We start from the raw sequence: 18,191 nt of genomic DNA, 5'->3' as shown, positions 1-18,191 counted from the left end.
TACCCATAAAATACTGATATTCTCAGAGGAAAGAACTGAAAGCCAGAAAGAAACATTATCATCCCTGACCTCTCACAGAAGTCACACACTAGAGAAATTCCCATCTTAAGGCAATTACTGCTTTCAGAGCTGAGCCATCTTTTTGAGAAATAAATAAAAAAATGTGATTCAAGACCATTAATCAAGCAAAACCTAATGACTTGCTAGCCATTCTAGTAGTAAACTATATTCACTGTTAAAAATGGGATAGTCTCACCCTGCTTCCCAACTTCAGATTGAGCATGTTTGTCTTCAGTTTCTGCTCAACAAAATCAAACACCTTTAAGAGAGGAATAGCAGTGACCATTTTTCTTAAAAAAAAAAAATCCAAACACTGAAGTTCATGGTTTTTTTGCTTTATTTTTTTTTTCCCAGCGGTTCTTGAAAAATTTGAAAAGAAACAAATCATGAAACTTCAAATAGGATGGGTAGGAAAAATTACAGCTATGATTTTGTTCTGTGGCAGATGATTTCTTTCTCTCTTTACAGTCAGGACAATGGATATTCATAATTAAAAACCAACACAGAATAATCATCTATGTATTACCAAAGTGCCTTAAGCATCCTTTTAACTCTGAGACATCAGCACCTCTCCCACAGGAGCACTCAGCTGGGTACCCCTTATGCTGGGAGAGGATCAGTGCAGGGTGGAGCTCTCAGCAACAAAGACCCTACATCTGAAAACAGGGGTGAAGGCTGTGAATGAAACTGGACTGGTAAACTAATAGATCACTATATAAGTGTGGTTTCCCCATCACTGCAGTTTTAGGGACTTCTTTCCTCAGGGCAGGCAGCCTCATTGATGCAGTGCATGTGAGCCTGTATTATATTTATTATGCCAATAAATAACATCCGGCATCTAAAATGCCAGTGACCTTGCAACCAAAGAATGCCCATTTTGTCTCCTTCAATTCAAAAAGCAGTTCTGGAATACAGGATCAACATCAAGCCAAAGGATGGAAAATTGAAGGAATTACTGCATCTAAAAATAACATCTAAATCCAACTCAAAAGCTTTTATTCATTGTAAATCTATGTATCACTCTTCCATCTACACTAGGCAGATTTTGTTGGAATATATTTACAACTGTTTTGTACTTCTCACTTGTTTCCAATGGTGGTAGGCATATTAGATTCCCGTAGGCTTAGAGGTATTAGAATTGATATGGATAGCTGTTCCTGTAGAATGCTGAGGAAGTTTTACAATTAATATGGAAACACTGTTGGCTTGCATAAAAGTAACAACAAAAATTCAGGTACTCTATCATGTGGCTGCAGACTGGATTCCTGGTGTCAGACAAAGCAACAGGTCTTCCTTCCACTTAATGGAAAATCCCAGGTCACCTCAATGAAAAAGCTGCAACTCTTAGAATGGAATTTTCTGCTTCCTGAGGTTAACAACAGGCTGCAAGAGCAGATAAATTAGCTATTTTCTGACTCTGCCTCCAGCTCCTCCTGCTCCTGGCAAAGAAAACTCAGTGGAATAGGGGTGTTAGGACTCCTCTGATATTTATCTTCCCATTCCTCAGGAGTGCAGAAAGCCTAAAGGCAGGCAACTGGGCGTTCCTGTCTCTTGGGAGAAGTTGTTTTCTCCCTAGGAAGAGTAATGCAAGTGACTACCAGAAGACATTCAACCTTAAAGTACCCAACCTAATGACATCCAGAGAAGGGAATGTCCAGGAACAGATTATTGCTTCCCTTTTCTTCTTATGTCATGTCCATCCTCACACAGATATCAAAATTATAAAAAAAAAGCAGTTTTGGAGCTACTACTCATTAGGGAACAAGTTACCTTACAGAATGCACAAGTAATCTTACAGAATGCATCAAGGGAATAACAAAAGATTAATAATAAACATTATGCTTTATACATTTTTATTACGTGCCATAGCCTAATCAATACCCATCATCTCTTACCTCACATTGCAAAAATAGAGGTGAATTTAGTAATACTAGCCTACAACTTCTTCCCCTGCACATTTATTTTCTTCTTTCTCTACATAAATTGAATTGACTGGACATCTTAAAAAAAAACTTGGAAAACTGGATTACTGAAAATTATGGATGTATCTGAAATTTCCAACTAAATCTTATTAGTCTTGTGTGTTTTTCAGTATTTTTAAGTTCCATTGGCCCCTTAGGAGATCACACCTATTTTGCATTGTCATGCACCCTCTTCCTAGCAATTCTACTATTGGCAGCATTAAGTCAACAATCAATTAGACATCACTCTTCTGAATCTCTCCATAATTATTCCATCTTATGGACACAATACTAAAGATAAAGAAAAAAGTATGAAATGTCTATAGACAGAAAAATGTTTTTACACATTTCCATGTTTTTCATAAAAGGTAAAATTCATAAAAGGCAAAAAAGGCAATTTATTATAAAATGTAAGACCCTTCTTCAGTCTTCAGACTGTAATGGCTTTTTTAAAGTTATAATTTAATCTGATTTTTCTACTTTGAACATGTTTCAATTTACTTTCTCGCTTTTATTACCCCATACAAACCAGCTGTACTCAGGCCACATCAATGCCATTTGGGCCACATGGAGAGCAGCCATGCTGCCCAGTAACAGCAAATAATAGCAAGTGGGATTCTCAAGGGGGTCTTTCCTCAGCTCAAACATAAAGAATGAGGCTTTTGACCTAGTGTGTATGTAAAAGAAAGTTCAAACATCTGATTTCTCTTGCCAAAGTGGAATGAAAATACCAGAATTATCTCTAAAATTAAATTATTAAATATTAAATTAAGTACTTTCCTTTAAGGATTATTAGATGGTTTAAAATATCCACATAATAAATACCTAGTGTAATGATTCAATATTTATTAAAAATCAATTTGTGAAAGTTAAATTGTTAAAATTTCTGAGGTAGAACATTTTCTCTGGCAGGTTGGGGCAGTAGCCCAGGCAAGCACAGAGCAGGGGCTGGTGGCATTCCAATCCCTGGCAAGCCTGGCAAGGAAGGAAAGTGGAAGGGGGCTTTTTCTCATGAAGGGGCACATACAGTTCTCTGTTTGCCCAAACCTGCCCCTTCAAGCCGTATCCCAATTCAGCTTATTTTATGGTTTTCTCTGAGGGCAGGTCCTGTTTGGTGAAGCCCCAGGGGTAGAGGAGCAGGTTTGCTCAGGAGGCAGCTCCTCCTCATGCCACCTGTCAAGCCACCCTCTCTCAGACATCACAGACCAAACCAGGGAAAGGATTCAGAGTGAAACCAAATGTTCTTCCCTTGCTTATTCCTCACTAACTCTGAGAATTGATGGACACTATGGGCAAGGAGAGCAGCAAGAACTGCTGGCCAAAAGAAAGCCAAGAACCCCTCACAGGGTGTTTCTGAGTAAAAACAACAGTTTTTACTGAAAAAAATCTGTTTTCTATATTAAAAAAGAAAACTTGAAGAAAACAAGTAGGTTTATGCTAGCTTTACTACACTAAATAGACCAGCAACTTAAATACATTAGAAATACAGATTTCTTTTAATATGAAATCTAAACAGTAAAAAAAAAACAAAAAAAAACACCTATCTGCAGCCAAAGATTTTTTCTAAAAAAGTCTTAGTTTCAATCAGCAGATATATCTACCAAATAATTTCCAGCTTTGAATAAGAGATTCTTACAGTGTTGCTACTACTGAAAAACACATATCTACATGACTTAAAAACATATAAATTACTAGTATTTCACTTGATTAAGACACTGCTATGTCATATATTTGGCTTAAAATCCTGTGAAAAAATTCTTTCCCAGAACTATTAATCACCAAACCTTAAGTTCAACTGCAAAAGAATCCTCTGGACTCAGTTAAACGATCATTGCTCTAAGAGTGGTCAGAAGTACAAATATACAAAGGCAAGCAAACACCAATTTATGGCTGGGATTTCTACAAATACTTCAAGACACTTCAAGGACTGAAGAGGCCACAAACCCAGCACTCAGCACTTAAGTGAGAAACTTTCTTCTGGTAAGGTTTCCTCAGGCATCGGATGTTGTGTTACTGCAGTAGTCCTGTGGCTGAAATCTCTCCTGGGAGATTATTCATGGGCTCTGGTCTCTAGAGGGGCAATTCCTCCCCATGTCCAAGCCATAAGCTAAAGATAAGCCTGAACTGAATGACCATTTTATTTCCTGACCACAGAAGCTTCATCACTATGCAGCTAAAACAAACAGATTAACAAAATGAAAGAGACACCATTCAAGAAAAAAACAAAACAAAACAAACCCCAAATTTTAAGTCCCCAAAGGCATTCAACAAGATTTACAAATTCTGATATTATCAGAAATTTCTTACATGTGGGTCCAGGTGTAAAAAGCAATTTATTTTTTGGGGTATACCATCATGTCAAATTATCTCCCAATTTCAAAGTTAAATAAAATAAATTAATTTCACTTGAATTATAACCTTCTTTTAAAAGCAATTTATTCTTTACACTGTCCAGAAGATTTGATTCCTGAAAAGTGAAATATTCTTTCAGAAAAATATGGATATTTCTAAAGTGAAGTCAGTCAGATCTAAGTTATTTAACACAGCAACCAACCAAACAGGATACAAATTCTGTCACAGACAATGTCTGACATGCAAGACAGGCACTTGCTCTATTCTATCACTATTACGAAGCAATTCCTTGTGGGTATTCAGAGGGGAAAAAACGGTAAATGAAAGGTAATGAAAAACTCTCATCTCAGGAATCTGGGTGGCATAGATACTGCTGTGTTCTATGTACACTGGGAATTCACCATTTTACCAATATTGAAAAGACAAAACTAGTTTGAATTCAACTTGATATTGTTAAATGTTGAGTGCAAAACCACAGCTAGTTCTTATTTCTTTCTCTGATGAATAAGGGATTATAAACACATGTCATGGAGTTACAAAACTGGCTACATAATATACCTGAGCCTGGGGGCTGTACACAAGTCACTTGCCTACGTCTCATATCTGTTTTAAGTGTTGTTCACGTTGAAACTTCATCAAAACCAGAAAATTTCCCCTGAACTGAGATGTTTGGCAATCCCACAAATTTCTTCAAAGGGCAGGTCTACCTTACACCCATCAATATATATATAAATTTTACACAGATATGACCCATATAAAGATTGACACTGAAGGCTCATTTGTTTTGTTGGTTCTTTTTTAAAAAAAAAAAAATCTTGCTTTCAGCCAGTTAATTACTGTTCAGTTGGAAATCTCTAATGAATCACAGACTCTTTTTACATACTTTTTCTCTTTCCAAATCTTATATTTAATTATTCCCATGCAAGATGCATCCAAAATGTTTAAGTAAAAGAGAGGATATCAAAAAGAAAACATCTACTCCAGAAAGTACACAAAGTTGACATAGTATAAAACATCCAAGGAAATATTCATATCACAGTGGAGGATTAGAGGATTTTCTGGCCAAGTTTTCAAAACTCTTGTTTGCTGAATCAAGAAAAATGTTTCAACACGTATCAATATTTTAGAAATTTCAAGTGATTTAGATTATTGATAGAGAACTCAGAAAAAAATATAACATCCTGAGTTTTCAAAATTGGCTTAAATAAATTATAAATGTTACCATACTAAGAAAGGTATTTACAGACCTTTAATAGTTGTCTGGTAGCCGCTATTTACACACCTGACAACTAAGTCTCCAATCTACAAATTAACATTCTTTAGCTGTACATAAAAATCTAACTAGGAAACATTTTAATTTATTTTACCCCCTACACAGGTGTTGTTGCATTTACTTAAGCTTTTCCCAGGGCAATAAAATTAAATCAGGAAGTTAATGCCTTGAATCTGCCCAGAGCAATCCACCAACTCACAAAATCAAATTGCTCTCATTGCTCTTACAGCTCTGTTGTAGCTCTGCAGTTCTCTATGCCTCATATAAGTCTTCATTTTACTGGCAGTCTAATTCAGTTATCTAGGCCCTTTTTCTTGGAGAACCTTACCAAAGTCAAAGATCTGTATATTTCATTCAGTTTATGTCTGTAATAAATAAATAATACCACGTCTCAAATTATTTGGAGAGTTTGTCAAAATACATTATCCCAAAGAGTGACAAAATATCCCTTAAAAGGTATCCTGCTTTGATAAGCCATGTACTCTTTAATTGACATATGTCACACCATCATACTGCTGCTCTAGCTTTTTATCTTAGACAATGTAATGTGTCATTTATTCACATTAGAGTTTTGAATGCCCCACTAGAGTTATCTCTGTGTACCAGAACACACACTACCCCTCATAGCTTTGAAAGTCTTTTGGAAAAATTTGGAAAAAAGTTCTCTATTCTAACCATTAAAACCTGAAAATACATTAATCTAAAGATTTGAATATTGGTGACTGATTTAATCTGATTATCATGAAAATTTGTCATTAAATAGAAGCCATCACAAGACACCAAACAGTGACATTTTATATCAAAGCAGAAAATCAAAATCTTGCAAAAATGAAATATTTGCTTCTGTAGAGCATGCTGGACCTCAGACAGAGGCTATAAGCCTCTAAATTTAACTGTTTTGAAAAGTCTGCACTGAATTTCATGCTGCCCCAGTCATGATGCTCACACTGCCTAGAGATAAGCACTCAAGGACTCACTTATCCTTTATTTTTTCTGCAACAAAGGAAGCAAGCAGCAAAATGCCTAATAAAATGCTATTGAGTCCAGTCTGGCTAACACAGGGCAAAGAACTTGACATTTAGCAGTCATCGTCCTGCTTACCAAAAGCAGTCATTAGCTAAGGTAACACTGTGTACCAAGAAATATTTTCCCTTTTTCAGACCAGCCAGGCAATGAGCAGCCTGTTGTAATAAGTGATTTAAGGGGAAAGAATGCTAAAAGAAAATGTTTCGAAAGATACAGGGAGTGGAAATTGGAAAGAGAATAAAAAATCTGAAAGTTAGAACAACAGATCGCAACAAGAAAGGGAGCAATGCCACAGGGAGTTAAACTGATTTGGAGTTAAATACATTTGCTCATTGTTTTTCTTTGTAAAACTTAAAAACTCCGGAAAAAAAAAAAGAGAACACTACATTGCACAAAACTTCACACTTTTTATTCTACAAACTTTCACATGGTTTCCAGAAACCCTGCCAGCTACTGCACAAAGTCTCCAAAGTCCTTATCTTTGTACATACAGATTAAATAAAAAGACATGAAGATGAGAGGCCACATAAATCTCTCCTTTGTGTATCTTTCTCAAGGTTTTGAGACTCTGTTATTTGTAATAAACATTCAATTTTCTGTTTAAAAGAATCACTTGACTCTCATTAGCAGCAGTAATAATGCCATACCAAAAAGAAATCAAATTTGGCAGCCTGATAAGCAAAGGAAGGAAAAGGAAATATTTGAGTCATTCCGTTCCAGCTCAGTCAGCTCTCGTTGCACCATCTCTATGGATTGTCTTGAAACCCTGCCCACATTTGCAATAAGAAAGCCTTTAAAGCTATTTTTGTTTTGGTTTTTTTTCAATTGAATTCAAATGGAAAAAATGATAAAGACAATTTAGCCCAGTTGTTTCCTGGTATCTATCTATACATATATATAAACACACATTATGTACAGCATGTGTGTGTATATATAAATATACAGACACAGACATACACATAAGTATTTAAAATACTCACTTCGTTTTTTACATAAACTTCACCAGAAGGACAAGCAACTATAAATGTTTAGATTGTGTGATACAGATTTTAAATGCCACCTTTATGAATGGATCTTTTCTGTAAGTGAAGTCTTATCCTATAAGGATGTAGACACTTTGGCTTGCTGGAAAGAGACTCAGCTAAAGTCCATGTCCAGGAAAAATCAGAAGCCTGGGGATTACTCATATATACAAAGCTATGCGTAAATTCTAAAAGATGAGATCTAGAGTGTACAAAATATTTGATCACAAAATACTGTAAACAAACTGCAACAAGCTTTGAAAGTCTCAGAAATTTGAATACAAAAAGAAATAATGGAAAAAATACCCTATAAACATATGAATCAAGATGGATTAAAATTTATGGGTTTTTTCAGTTGTTCAAAATAGAATTGGTGTTTCAGAACTTGAATCTAGCATTTTCATTTTACCAATTACACACAGTAAAATATTCCTGTAAAGGCCATTTTGTAATTTAAAAAAAATTAAATAATATTCAATTTTAAACGTAATGGACTACTTCTCTTCTTCTTTTGTTATTTCCTGAATAGCTGTCTGCTATTTTTTCATGTCATAATAGTAATATTGATTTCTTCTATTATATTACATTGGTTTCTTAGCACAGTTTCCTTTTATCATCATGCCAAGCTCTGTTTTTTACTGGCTGCATTTCCTAGTTTTCTTTCCTGCTAGACTTTCAACCTTTCAACTTAAACTTAGCTTACTTGCAAGTCAATCCATAAGCACATGTGACAATCCTAACTGTTATTTAACACCTAAACAACAAAATTTTCTGCAGGCTAATGACAACCCCACATCATCTCTTAATGAGCACTGACCTCGCCTGGGAGAGAAATCAGTAGGGCATACTCAGAAAATGGAGGAGGTTAGAATATTTATTCTAGAATATTATTATTAGAATATTTTTCTCTTGGGCATGTGTTTTACCACAGTTTTAGGTGAGACACTGAAGTGTCTAAGTGTCACTAAAGTTGTTAGTCACTTTAGGTGTGACTCTCCCTGTGTTTCAGATCCAGACCCTCCTGATGATGTAAGGATAGGCATCTCCCTGTTATTTTTCCACCAGCTGCCTTTGGGAATTAGGAGAGAAAGACTATATTTACTCATGTCCAAGCATCCATTTCCTAATTTTTCCAATAAGTAATCCCATGTTTGTCTCTGCTACACAAACAATTCTTATTCACTGTCCCTCATGCCCCTAAATTCCCCAAAGAAATTCTGAAAATTTATTTAACTCATCATTTTTTAATGATGTTTTTGGGAAAACTGAGTAACAGCAGAGACACTGAACTCTCTGTTAAACAGAATCAGAAAGACATAAAAATGTTTAAAAATGAGATTTTGAAGTGGGGACGTAGACAACAACACCAAGCAATCCACTGATCTGTATAATCCTTATAGCTTTCTAAAACATTTCAGTGGAACAAACAAAAAATCTTGTGCTGACAATAGTCCAAACTCCCAAAGTTTTTGGAATTAGAAGACAATCTTTTGAAATAGCTATAAAGCAAATATTTCACATAGTCCATATGAAGAGATGTTTGCAGTAAATGGAGAATTTTTCTAGTTGGGAAAGGTCACCAGTAGAGCTTCACAGAGACCTGTGCTGAGTTTACATTGCTCAGTTCATTCCCAAATGGAAGAGTGATGAACCACAGAAAGAACAAAGTTTTGCTAATGATATTTATCTATTGTAACAAAGTCTGCCTAGGAAGAACAGCAAAAAGACCTGTTAACAGTCCATGAATGGCTATTAAAATGCAGACCTAATGCATGTATTAATAGAAAATAATGTATTTGGAGAAAATCAAACTTTTCAAATAAAATGGCAGGCCTAGAAGTGATCATTACTACATACAGACAGGATTTTAAACTGCCCTTATTAGACTATGAAACCTTATACCAGATTTTTCCATACAAATACTGGGCAAAGTTACAATTCCCTCATCTCCAAACACAGCAAAATGGAGAAGTAACTGTCCAGATGATGAGAGATTAATACCAATCTTTCACTGAGAAGGCTCCAACTTTAAAAAGAAAGGAATGGAGAAGCTTAGGATCAAAGATCACAAAACCATGGCTGGCCTTGGAAGAATAATAGAGAGGGATCAAGCACTCACTGTCTCTTCCAATAGAAGAAATGGGGAACATTAAGTAGAGCTAATCACTTTTATGTTTCAAACAGAAGAGAGCAATTTCCGCGATGTAGTTTGTGCAGTACTCCTTGTCACTGAAAGATATAATGTAACTTAACAGCTAAATAGTTGAAAAAAAGAGGTTAAACAATTTGTGGAGGAGATATCCATCAAGATCTACATGAAGTATCTTTTGCCCCAATAACCTATATCTGCAAATTATTATAAGTATAAACAACTATACAGCTGCTCTATGCTGTCTACTTGTTCATAAGCTGTACTTGACATCACCCTCAAAAAACAGATATCAGGTCAAATGGGTCTTTGGGTTTACTTATTAAAGGTGTCTTTCTGCAAATAAAGACATATTTTTCATTTTAACATTCAAATGTTAAGTATTTACTGCTCAAAAATACATCTTAGTAAAACAAGATGAAAACCAGAAATTGTATGTAGCCGCTGTAATGTATGACAATGTGTTCCTCTGATGACAGTGTGTTAAGTGTACAGTAAGTTACTTGCAGTAAGTGATGGATATGATTTTGTTCCATATGTTTTCACATTCTTCAGCAAAGCATTTGATGAGGTCTAACATACTGTTGAGATGACAAAAATCTCTTCCCACCAATGACTCTGGTGACTCGAAGTGAAGACTCGTTTGGGCCTTCTGTTGCAGCCCTCAGCAGCTTTGCCTCTCGTCTCCCAGTAAATGTCAAACACTATCAGTGCCGTGCCTTTCTGGCCCCTGCTAATGACCAGACACATTCTGCAAGCTCTGCAAATGTTCCTGAACACTCGTGCCTTGGTCCTGGCTCATCCCATCAGCAGTACAGCCAGACTGCCTGGGAACGGCTTTGCAAGGCTTTACATCCTACACACCCTCCACTGCTGCTTTGCTGGGGAGGATTGGTATCTTCTGCAGTATCCACTTAATTTGTTGGGACTCAGGATGGGGCATAATAGAGAGAATTTCTCTCCTTTTAGCAACAATTTGCGTACTTCTAAAGTTAATTTTTTTTAAATTGCTTGTGACTCCTTTGCCTACTCTTTGCAAGTAGTTTCTTTCTGTTAAAAATTCTATGAAAACATTCGGTCCTAAATACACTTTAAACTTTGGCTTGGACAAATAAATATCAACACCTACATAGAGACATTTAACCTCCTTTTGTTGTCAACAGAAGACTAGTCAACACAATTATGCTAGAGAAGGCACAAATTAATTAATAAACTGCCCAAATAGTAGCTAATTAATTCAGTTGTCTGACCAGTGGTGCCTGCTGTTGATTCAGATGTCCCAGGCTGAGAACAAGCAGATGTGGCACAGGCCCAATAGGACCTAGTCTGAGGTTAGAAATTATTATTTCAAATAAATAAATAAATTGTCCCCTTTGGAGTGAGCTGAGCTCTGTTCCAGGCACTATGAACAGTACTGGCTGAGTTGCTACCTATTAGAAGGGAAATTCACAAACCAAATACAGATGTAAAATCCTGTGTATATTGACCTAAAATGTAGGTGTTTTAATCTCAAATTGAATTCTTTACTTGTTCATAAAATTTCTATGAAGGAAGGCATAAAATAATTTTTATTGAAATAATCTTGTGCTTTACCTCTGTTCTGTGTCATTCAAGCAAATCACCACTGGCACCTACTGCACCTTGCTGCCCATCCAGGAGTGGCAATAGCTGTGTCAGTATTAAGCTATTTTCAAACCCTTCAAATAAATCTTCAGTATCCGTACTTCTTTTTTTAACATTAAGTATGTACAAATCCCTGCAGCTTGAATAAAATCTTCTGGTGTGTTATCTCTTGACTAATTCTGACATGCAAATTGATGTTCATCCATGAAGTGATCAAGTTTATTCACAGTCCAAATTTGAGACTGCAATCCTTTACAGTCATGAGGTGTGTTTATTTTATTTTGTCTTAACTGTAATCTACTGCAATTTTTCTAAAAGGGTTTCAAAGATCTACTTGAACACAAGGACCTTGTATTTTTCAGATTAAAATAGGATGATTCTTTGCTGGCAGAAGATGCATCATTTTAAATAGCTGATCTGCAAACAGCATGCAGTAAGATTTCTGCTACGATAGCCCAGAGATTCCTGCACTGATGGTCTCCATACATATCACCCATTTAATTTTCCTAAATGCCTCTGCTAAGAGGTATAATGTTACCACAAATCAGCAGTGAAATGTGAAATGTCATTATATTTCCATTACCCCTATCTCTTTAGTGATTCACATATTCTCCAAATGCATGTGTGATTTGTGTAATTAAGTGTTGTGGTTTTTTAAATTGTATTAAGACAGATACTCTTGGGAAGCCTCAATGATGGTTTTCACTGGTATTATGAATGTACATTAGATTCCAACAAAAGTCATTATGGAGAGATGAAAAAAATTACTCAGCTGTCTAGAAAGTCAGCATAGAATTAAACTACTAACACCTTCCCCTTTCCCTCTGACATCTACAGTACAAATCAGAAATTAAAATACATTGATAAATGAGTAAATATAAAAGTACACACCCTAAATTATGCAATGCTGAGAATATGTTAGACTCATTTAACAAAGGCAGTAACAAGCAACATAGACTGTTGCCTTCAATTTCATTTCAGAGCCTACATTCAATAGCAATTCAGCTGGAGTGGCTGCAACTTAAGAAGTCCTATTAAGGTTTGATCACTTAAAATTATATTTGCATGTTGAAAGGGTGTTTTATTCATAGCAGACATGCAGGCAACTCAAAGTAATAATCACACATCAAATGCAGAATGACTTATTTCAAAATTAAATCTTCTCAATAATTTGCATGTCATTCTCAGTGCAATTCAAGTCCACTTTCTTTCATGGCAACTATTTTTGTCAATTTTTACCTTTTCTGCTGTTAACAGAACATTAGTTTCTTTTCTTGTTCAGTCTGTTAGACTCAAGTGCAATGAATACAAGTTTGTTTGCACAGCTAGCAAGAAATAAGAGAGCAATGAGGTGCTGCCAAGAAAAACTGTGAACAAATCTCAGTATTGGTCTGAGTATGTGTAGCTAGTCCTGTAGATTTGGATTGTGTTTAGATACAAATAGTAATATATTGCATCAATATTCAAATGCCAAAACTATCAATACTACTTACAAGAAATTGCTCTAGAACACAGAAATCCCCTAAAAAGAGTAAGATGAGATACAAGAATGGGAGGAGGCAACAGCAAGAGGGGATACCCAGAATTTTACATTCCTCAACTGTTTAAATGCTTTAATATAATTACTTTTCAGCAATTTCTGTGAATATAAGCATTGTATATTTAGTCAGAGATGAAATGAAATTTCCATGATTGTATTTACCACATTAAGTAGTTTTTCAAACCATTATAATGTAGAGCCAGAAGCAGCACTGGCAAGATCAGCAACTAGTAATGTTATGAACAGTTTTCAAGAGAGAGCCTGAGATTAGGAGTAGACATTTTTGATATGTGGGAGAAAGCACTTGGCTGCACCGTTGGTCTGGGCCCCATGCTGTTTTAATCCATGTAACAAATTATATGTGAAGTAGAGCAAAGTCAACTCAGCTTCCAAAATGAGGCATTTTTCAGAACTAGTACTCAGCAAAATGCTTATAATCAAGAAAAAACTTAGGGTGATATTTTTTTACAAAATTACTTTGCACAGTCAATCTATATTGTAAGTAAGAAATAAAACAGATGAGAATGTGGAATTTATCAATGCCAGTAAAAATGGACTTAGCTCATCAGCAGTACACTTTGCAGGATTTCCTACATTTTTGTTTTAAAGGGGAAGGTGATCGATTTAAATTAATTGATTATTTTTAATTATCTAACTATCAACACCACTACTAAAAAAAAAAAAAAAGCATTTAATATACAGGCAGCACTTGAAAGACAAACATTGAGAGTCAAACCAGAGATTAAATAACTGCCTACTTTCAGGCTTAAAAAATAAGCTGTTCTTGAGTATACAAAGCCCTCTGTGGGTGATGGGCTTCACCTCTGTGAACACTGCAATGTAGAGCTACAGTTCAACATCACAGGTAAGTAAAGAAAATGAGTGGTAATTCAATGAGTACCTCAGACATGCCATAGTTATTGCATAGTTATATTCCTACATCTAAAAGTGGGCAATTCATGTAAAACTGGTAAGGTATTTATGTATGATTGGTATCTTCAAACTACTGATTACGAAATAAATTGTACCATTGTTCTTTGTCCCAAAGACTCATATTGCCCGACTATCTTCTGACCCAGCTCCTTTCCTTTTGCAGCCATTCAGCAGAACTGTAGCAGAAGGAGTATCTGAGTTTTCACAGATGTAATACTTGCGTATTTTATTTATAATAGCTCCCCAGTCAGTTGTCCAGAAAGGACAATGAGCTAATATCCATTACTAGATGACAAGTAAGGTCACTACTAAGTTCTGAAGAATGCTGATCATCCACAGACATATTTTGAAAACAACCATTCTTTGTCAAGCTGAAAACATTTTTAACTTCTTTTGCATTCTTTCTGCAGCATGGTAGCTTGCATTGTACCAGAATGATAATTCAAATTTGAGATACTAGACAACTCGATATATTAGTGGGGCTAGATGAGTATAATGCTTGCATTGTTCACACACTCTCCTCTGACTCACTGCAAGATTATAAATACCCACCGTAAGGGGAGCTCCACCCCGGCGAGGTTTAATCTAATACTTTCTGCTGTTGCAGACCCTTCTACCTCTAAGAAGAAACCAAGCCACTAAGACTTGACTCCACACTCTAAGACTTTTTTTTGTTTTGTTTTGTTTTTTTTACATTTAAGATGATTCACAAAGCTAGCGTTACACGGTTTCCTGTAATCTCAAGGCAGAGGTGTTCTGTAAATGTACTTTGTTTCAAATGTAAGAAACATTAACCACCCACTTCCTGTACTGTTCCCTAAAAGGTTTACAAGTACTGCAGGACTAATCCCATTCTGCCAAAAGCCTGCACTTCTTGCCAAAGAGGGACGCAGTTAATGCTAAATGACTGTACTCTTCACATTAAATAATACTTGGAAGCTGAAACACAGCAAGGCTTTATAGACCCCTTTTGAAAATATCTGACAAAGTCACAAGTTAATTTATGACAGGAGGCCCCGCAGAAAATTCCCAGGGCCAAGCTGTGCTCGGCTTCCACGGCTGCTTGTGTGTAAGGAAAGGGCAGGGCTGGTGCCAAGAGCTTTCTGAGCCCAAGTAACATATAAGCAGGTCAGTGGAACAAATCCGTTCCTCTTAGTAAGCCACGAAACAAAATAGCGTGTGATGGTCATTTGGAACTTTGCCTTTATTGCAGGGAAACACGCCTGGAAAGGTAACTGGTTCAGTCAAATCAATGTGAACTAAATGTCAATCATTGTCAATACCGAAATTTATACCAATGCAATCCCACCCAAAACAGCGACCAGAGGAACGGCCGGGCATTTGAACTGACACATTTGTGCCTGAACTAAAAAGTGGTTATTAACTAATATCCGCAAATCTCTGCAGGAATCTGAGCTGGGTTAGTTTTCTGCAAGCCCAGGGTTTGTTTGGGTCCCGGTTTGCTCGTACATCCCCAACATGTCTAAGAATTGAGCAGAAAGTGCCATGTCCCTGTCGATCCCCCTACCGCCTGAATATGCTTTTAAACAGGATTCTAAGGAAGTACGGTAATCCTTCTAGGGACGACTAAGCTGGGACACAACGCCCGCAAGCCAACCAGAACATAAGCACCTCTGAGAGCCTCACCGAACCGGGGGCACCGCTCCGACCCCGCGCCGCCGGAGCCGGGCAGGAGCGCCCCGGGCACGGCCGGACCGCGGGGCCGGGGGCGGCGAGCGCAGCCCCGGAGCGGCGCGGGGACACCCGGGCCCCTCGGGCAGAGCCACCGCCGCGGGTCCGGCCCCCTCCCCCGACCGCAGACAAAGAGCTGAGGCTCCGCCGCCACCCACCCCAGCGCTTCTCACCCCAGGTATCCATCCCTTCCTCCGCCTTCTCCTCTGCCCTCCCTCCCTTCCCGCCTCCCTGCGCCCCCCTCCCTGCCCCGGGCCGCCGCGGCAGCCCCCGCCGGTACTCACAGGATGGTGGTCTGGGGGGACACGGCGGGGACGCTCTCCAGCATCAGATGCATGCAGCGCACCGTGGTGCGGAAGCAGAGGCAGCGGCTGGGGCACCACACGCTCCCGCGCTGCGGCGGCGGCTGCGCGGCGGCGGCGGGGAAGAGCCCCCCAGCGCGGAGCAGCAGCAGCAGCAGCAGCAGCAGGCAGAGGCCGGGGGCGGCCGCCGCTTCGCGCCGGGACATGCTGCGGGCGGAGGGCGAGGAGGAGGAGGAGGACGAAGAAGGAGGAGAGGGACTTCTGCAGATCCGCGTCGCGCCCGCTCCGCTCCCGGCCGCGGCTGCCGCTCGGGTCGGCGGCGGGGCGATCCCGTCCCCAGCGCGGGCTGGAGGAGGGGACGGCGGTGGGCCCGCCCCGGCCGGCGGAGGGATGGGCGGCCGCCCCGCGCCGGGCTCCGCGCCGCCCTGCGCACGCACCGCGGGGCAGCGCCGCGCCCGGGATGGGGCCGGGGTCCGCCCGCCACCCCGGCTGCTGCTCCTCCGCCCTCGGGAGGCACGGCGAGAAGGCACCCCCTGTGCGGGACCGCAGCTTGCACCTCGGGAGAGAAGGAAGGGAAAATGAGAGGAGTGGAGAAGGGGAAAGAAAGGGTAAGGAGCGTAAAGGAGAACAGCAAGCAAAGAGAAACGATGAGGACAAACAGATCAGGGAAAGAGAATCCCTTATGGGTAGAAGCAAGTCCAACAAGCCAATTTCCATTTCTGCCCTGCTTTGAAAACCCACATACACAACCCTTGCACTGTCCCGTGCTGCAACCTTTACTTCCGAGCCAGGTCAATATGTTGGATTTGCCCTGAATTACTTCCTGGTGGTGGTCTTGGGTAGGTGAGTGCACAGGCAAGGAGGTATAAGAGGACTCACTAGAATGTCAAGTAGAAGGATAATAGTTGCAGCCACAGCTCACACGATCTTAACACTTTCTCAAAACTAATCTTTTGAAAACAAAAAACTAGATTGCCTTTGAGATTTCTAACATTGCCCTAAATACTTTGTCATTCTTTCGTGATGTCAGTCAGTCCTAATCAGATCAATACCTTATCTCCAACCCTTTGCCTATCCCAGGTGAGCACTGGCACATCATTTCTATGATGACAATAACAGCAATGACAACTGATCTATTACATCTGACAACACATTCTCTTATAAATGATGGATGTCAGAACCCCCAGGTCTACCCCAGAAGTAAGCCATAGCATTTCTGCAGCATTGCCTGAACCTCTTTTTCTTCACAAAACAATGTAGCGGCCATTCTTGCCTGAAACTTTACTATAATAGCTCATGGAACAGATTGCTCGGAGAGGTTGTGGAATCTCCCTCACTAGAGATAACTGTCTGGATGCAATCCTGTTCCATGTGCTCTAGAATTACCCTGCCTGAGCTGGGAGGTTGGGCCAGATTACTCATTGTGATGCCTTCCAACCACATCCACTCTGTGATTCTGTTATTTTGAATCTCACTATCCCATGAGTCTGGGAATGACTTTTGGACAATTTTTTTTTTTTTTTTACTTTTTTAACATCCAGTTGAATACCTCATCAAGAAAATCAGAGCCTGGAAGTCTGTTGTGATCCTGGATATCACTAATGGGCACAGAATTAAAATACACTGAGATGATTCATTATCTTTTATTGTTTTTCTTGAGTCACTACATTTCCTTCTCTAAAGCAACATAACTGCTTATATCTTTTAAAAGTAGATGGCTAATGGAAGTATAGAACTAGGGTTTGTGTTTAGGGGTTGTGTCCTGAATCCTTTAAAAGATCCTTCACTACCCCAGCGGTTAACTGGGAGCCTGTGGGCTCAATCTCTGTCTGGAGATAAGGGGGGCTTACTGACATGCCATCACTATGATTACTGAGTTTCTAGGGTGGTCAGAGACTCCTAGAAGACTCTTACCAGTTAGGTACACTTCCAAATTGGTTGCACATCTAAATACTGTTGCAGGGCTCTGCTTAGTCTTCTATTTCAACATAAGTTGCTCAGAAACTCCTATACATCCACAGCTATTTTACAGCAGAGAATATCAGTCTGAAGCAGAAGAGAATTTACAGAATAAGCAGGTTAAAAAGTTCATCACCTCAGTGCCAATTCAGCAAACAGATGCTATGTGTATCACCTCCTCTGCATTTGTAATCAGTGTTGGGATATAAGCATGTCTTAATCTGAAAATTAAATTTGTTTCCTGGTCCAGGAAAACCTCAGGCACTTTTGACCTACAAAGTGCAAATGTTGGCACAAGT

The 18,191-nt window shown here is 38.8% G+C and overlaps 1 protein-coding gene across 4 annotated transcripts in view; it reads right to left on the bottom strand.

Annotated features, from left to right (window-relative positions):
• PXDN (peroxidasin) overlaps positions 1 to 16,323 on the bottom strand; it is an 82,491-nt gene extending 66,168 nt beyond the window's left edge. For all 4 annotated transcript variants that reach the window (XM_086875950.1, XM_086875951.1, XM_086875952.1 and 1 more), the window contains exon 1: positions 15,916 to 16,323. In XM_086875950.1, the coding sequence (XP_086732076.1) occupies positions 15,916 to 16,139 (224 nt within the window). In that variant the 5' untranslated portion in view covers positions 16,140 to 16,323. The remainder of the gene's footprint in view (positions 1 to 15,915) is intronic.
• Between the last annotated feature and the right edge of the window lie 1,868 nt (positions 16,324 to 18,191).

Source organism: Cyanistes caeruleus, chromosome 2 (genome assembly GCF_971803275.1).
Source record: "Cyanistes caeruleus chromosome 2, bCyaCae1.hap1.1, whole genome shotgun sequence".
NCBI lineage: Eukaryota > Metazoa > Chordata > Aves > Passeriformes > Paridae > Cyanistes > Cyanistes caeruleus.
The sequence above is the reverse complement of the archived record's forward strand: the minus strand, read 5'-3'. Positions and strand labels throughout refer to the sequence as shown.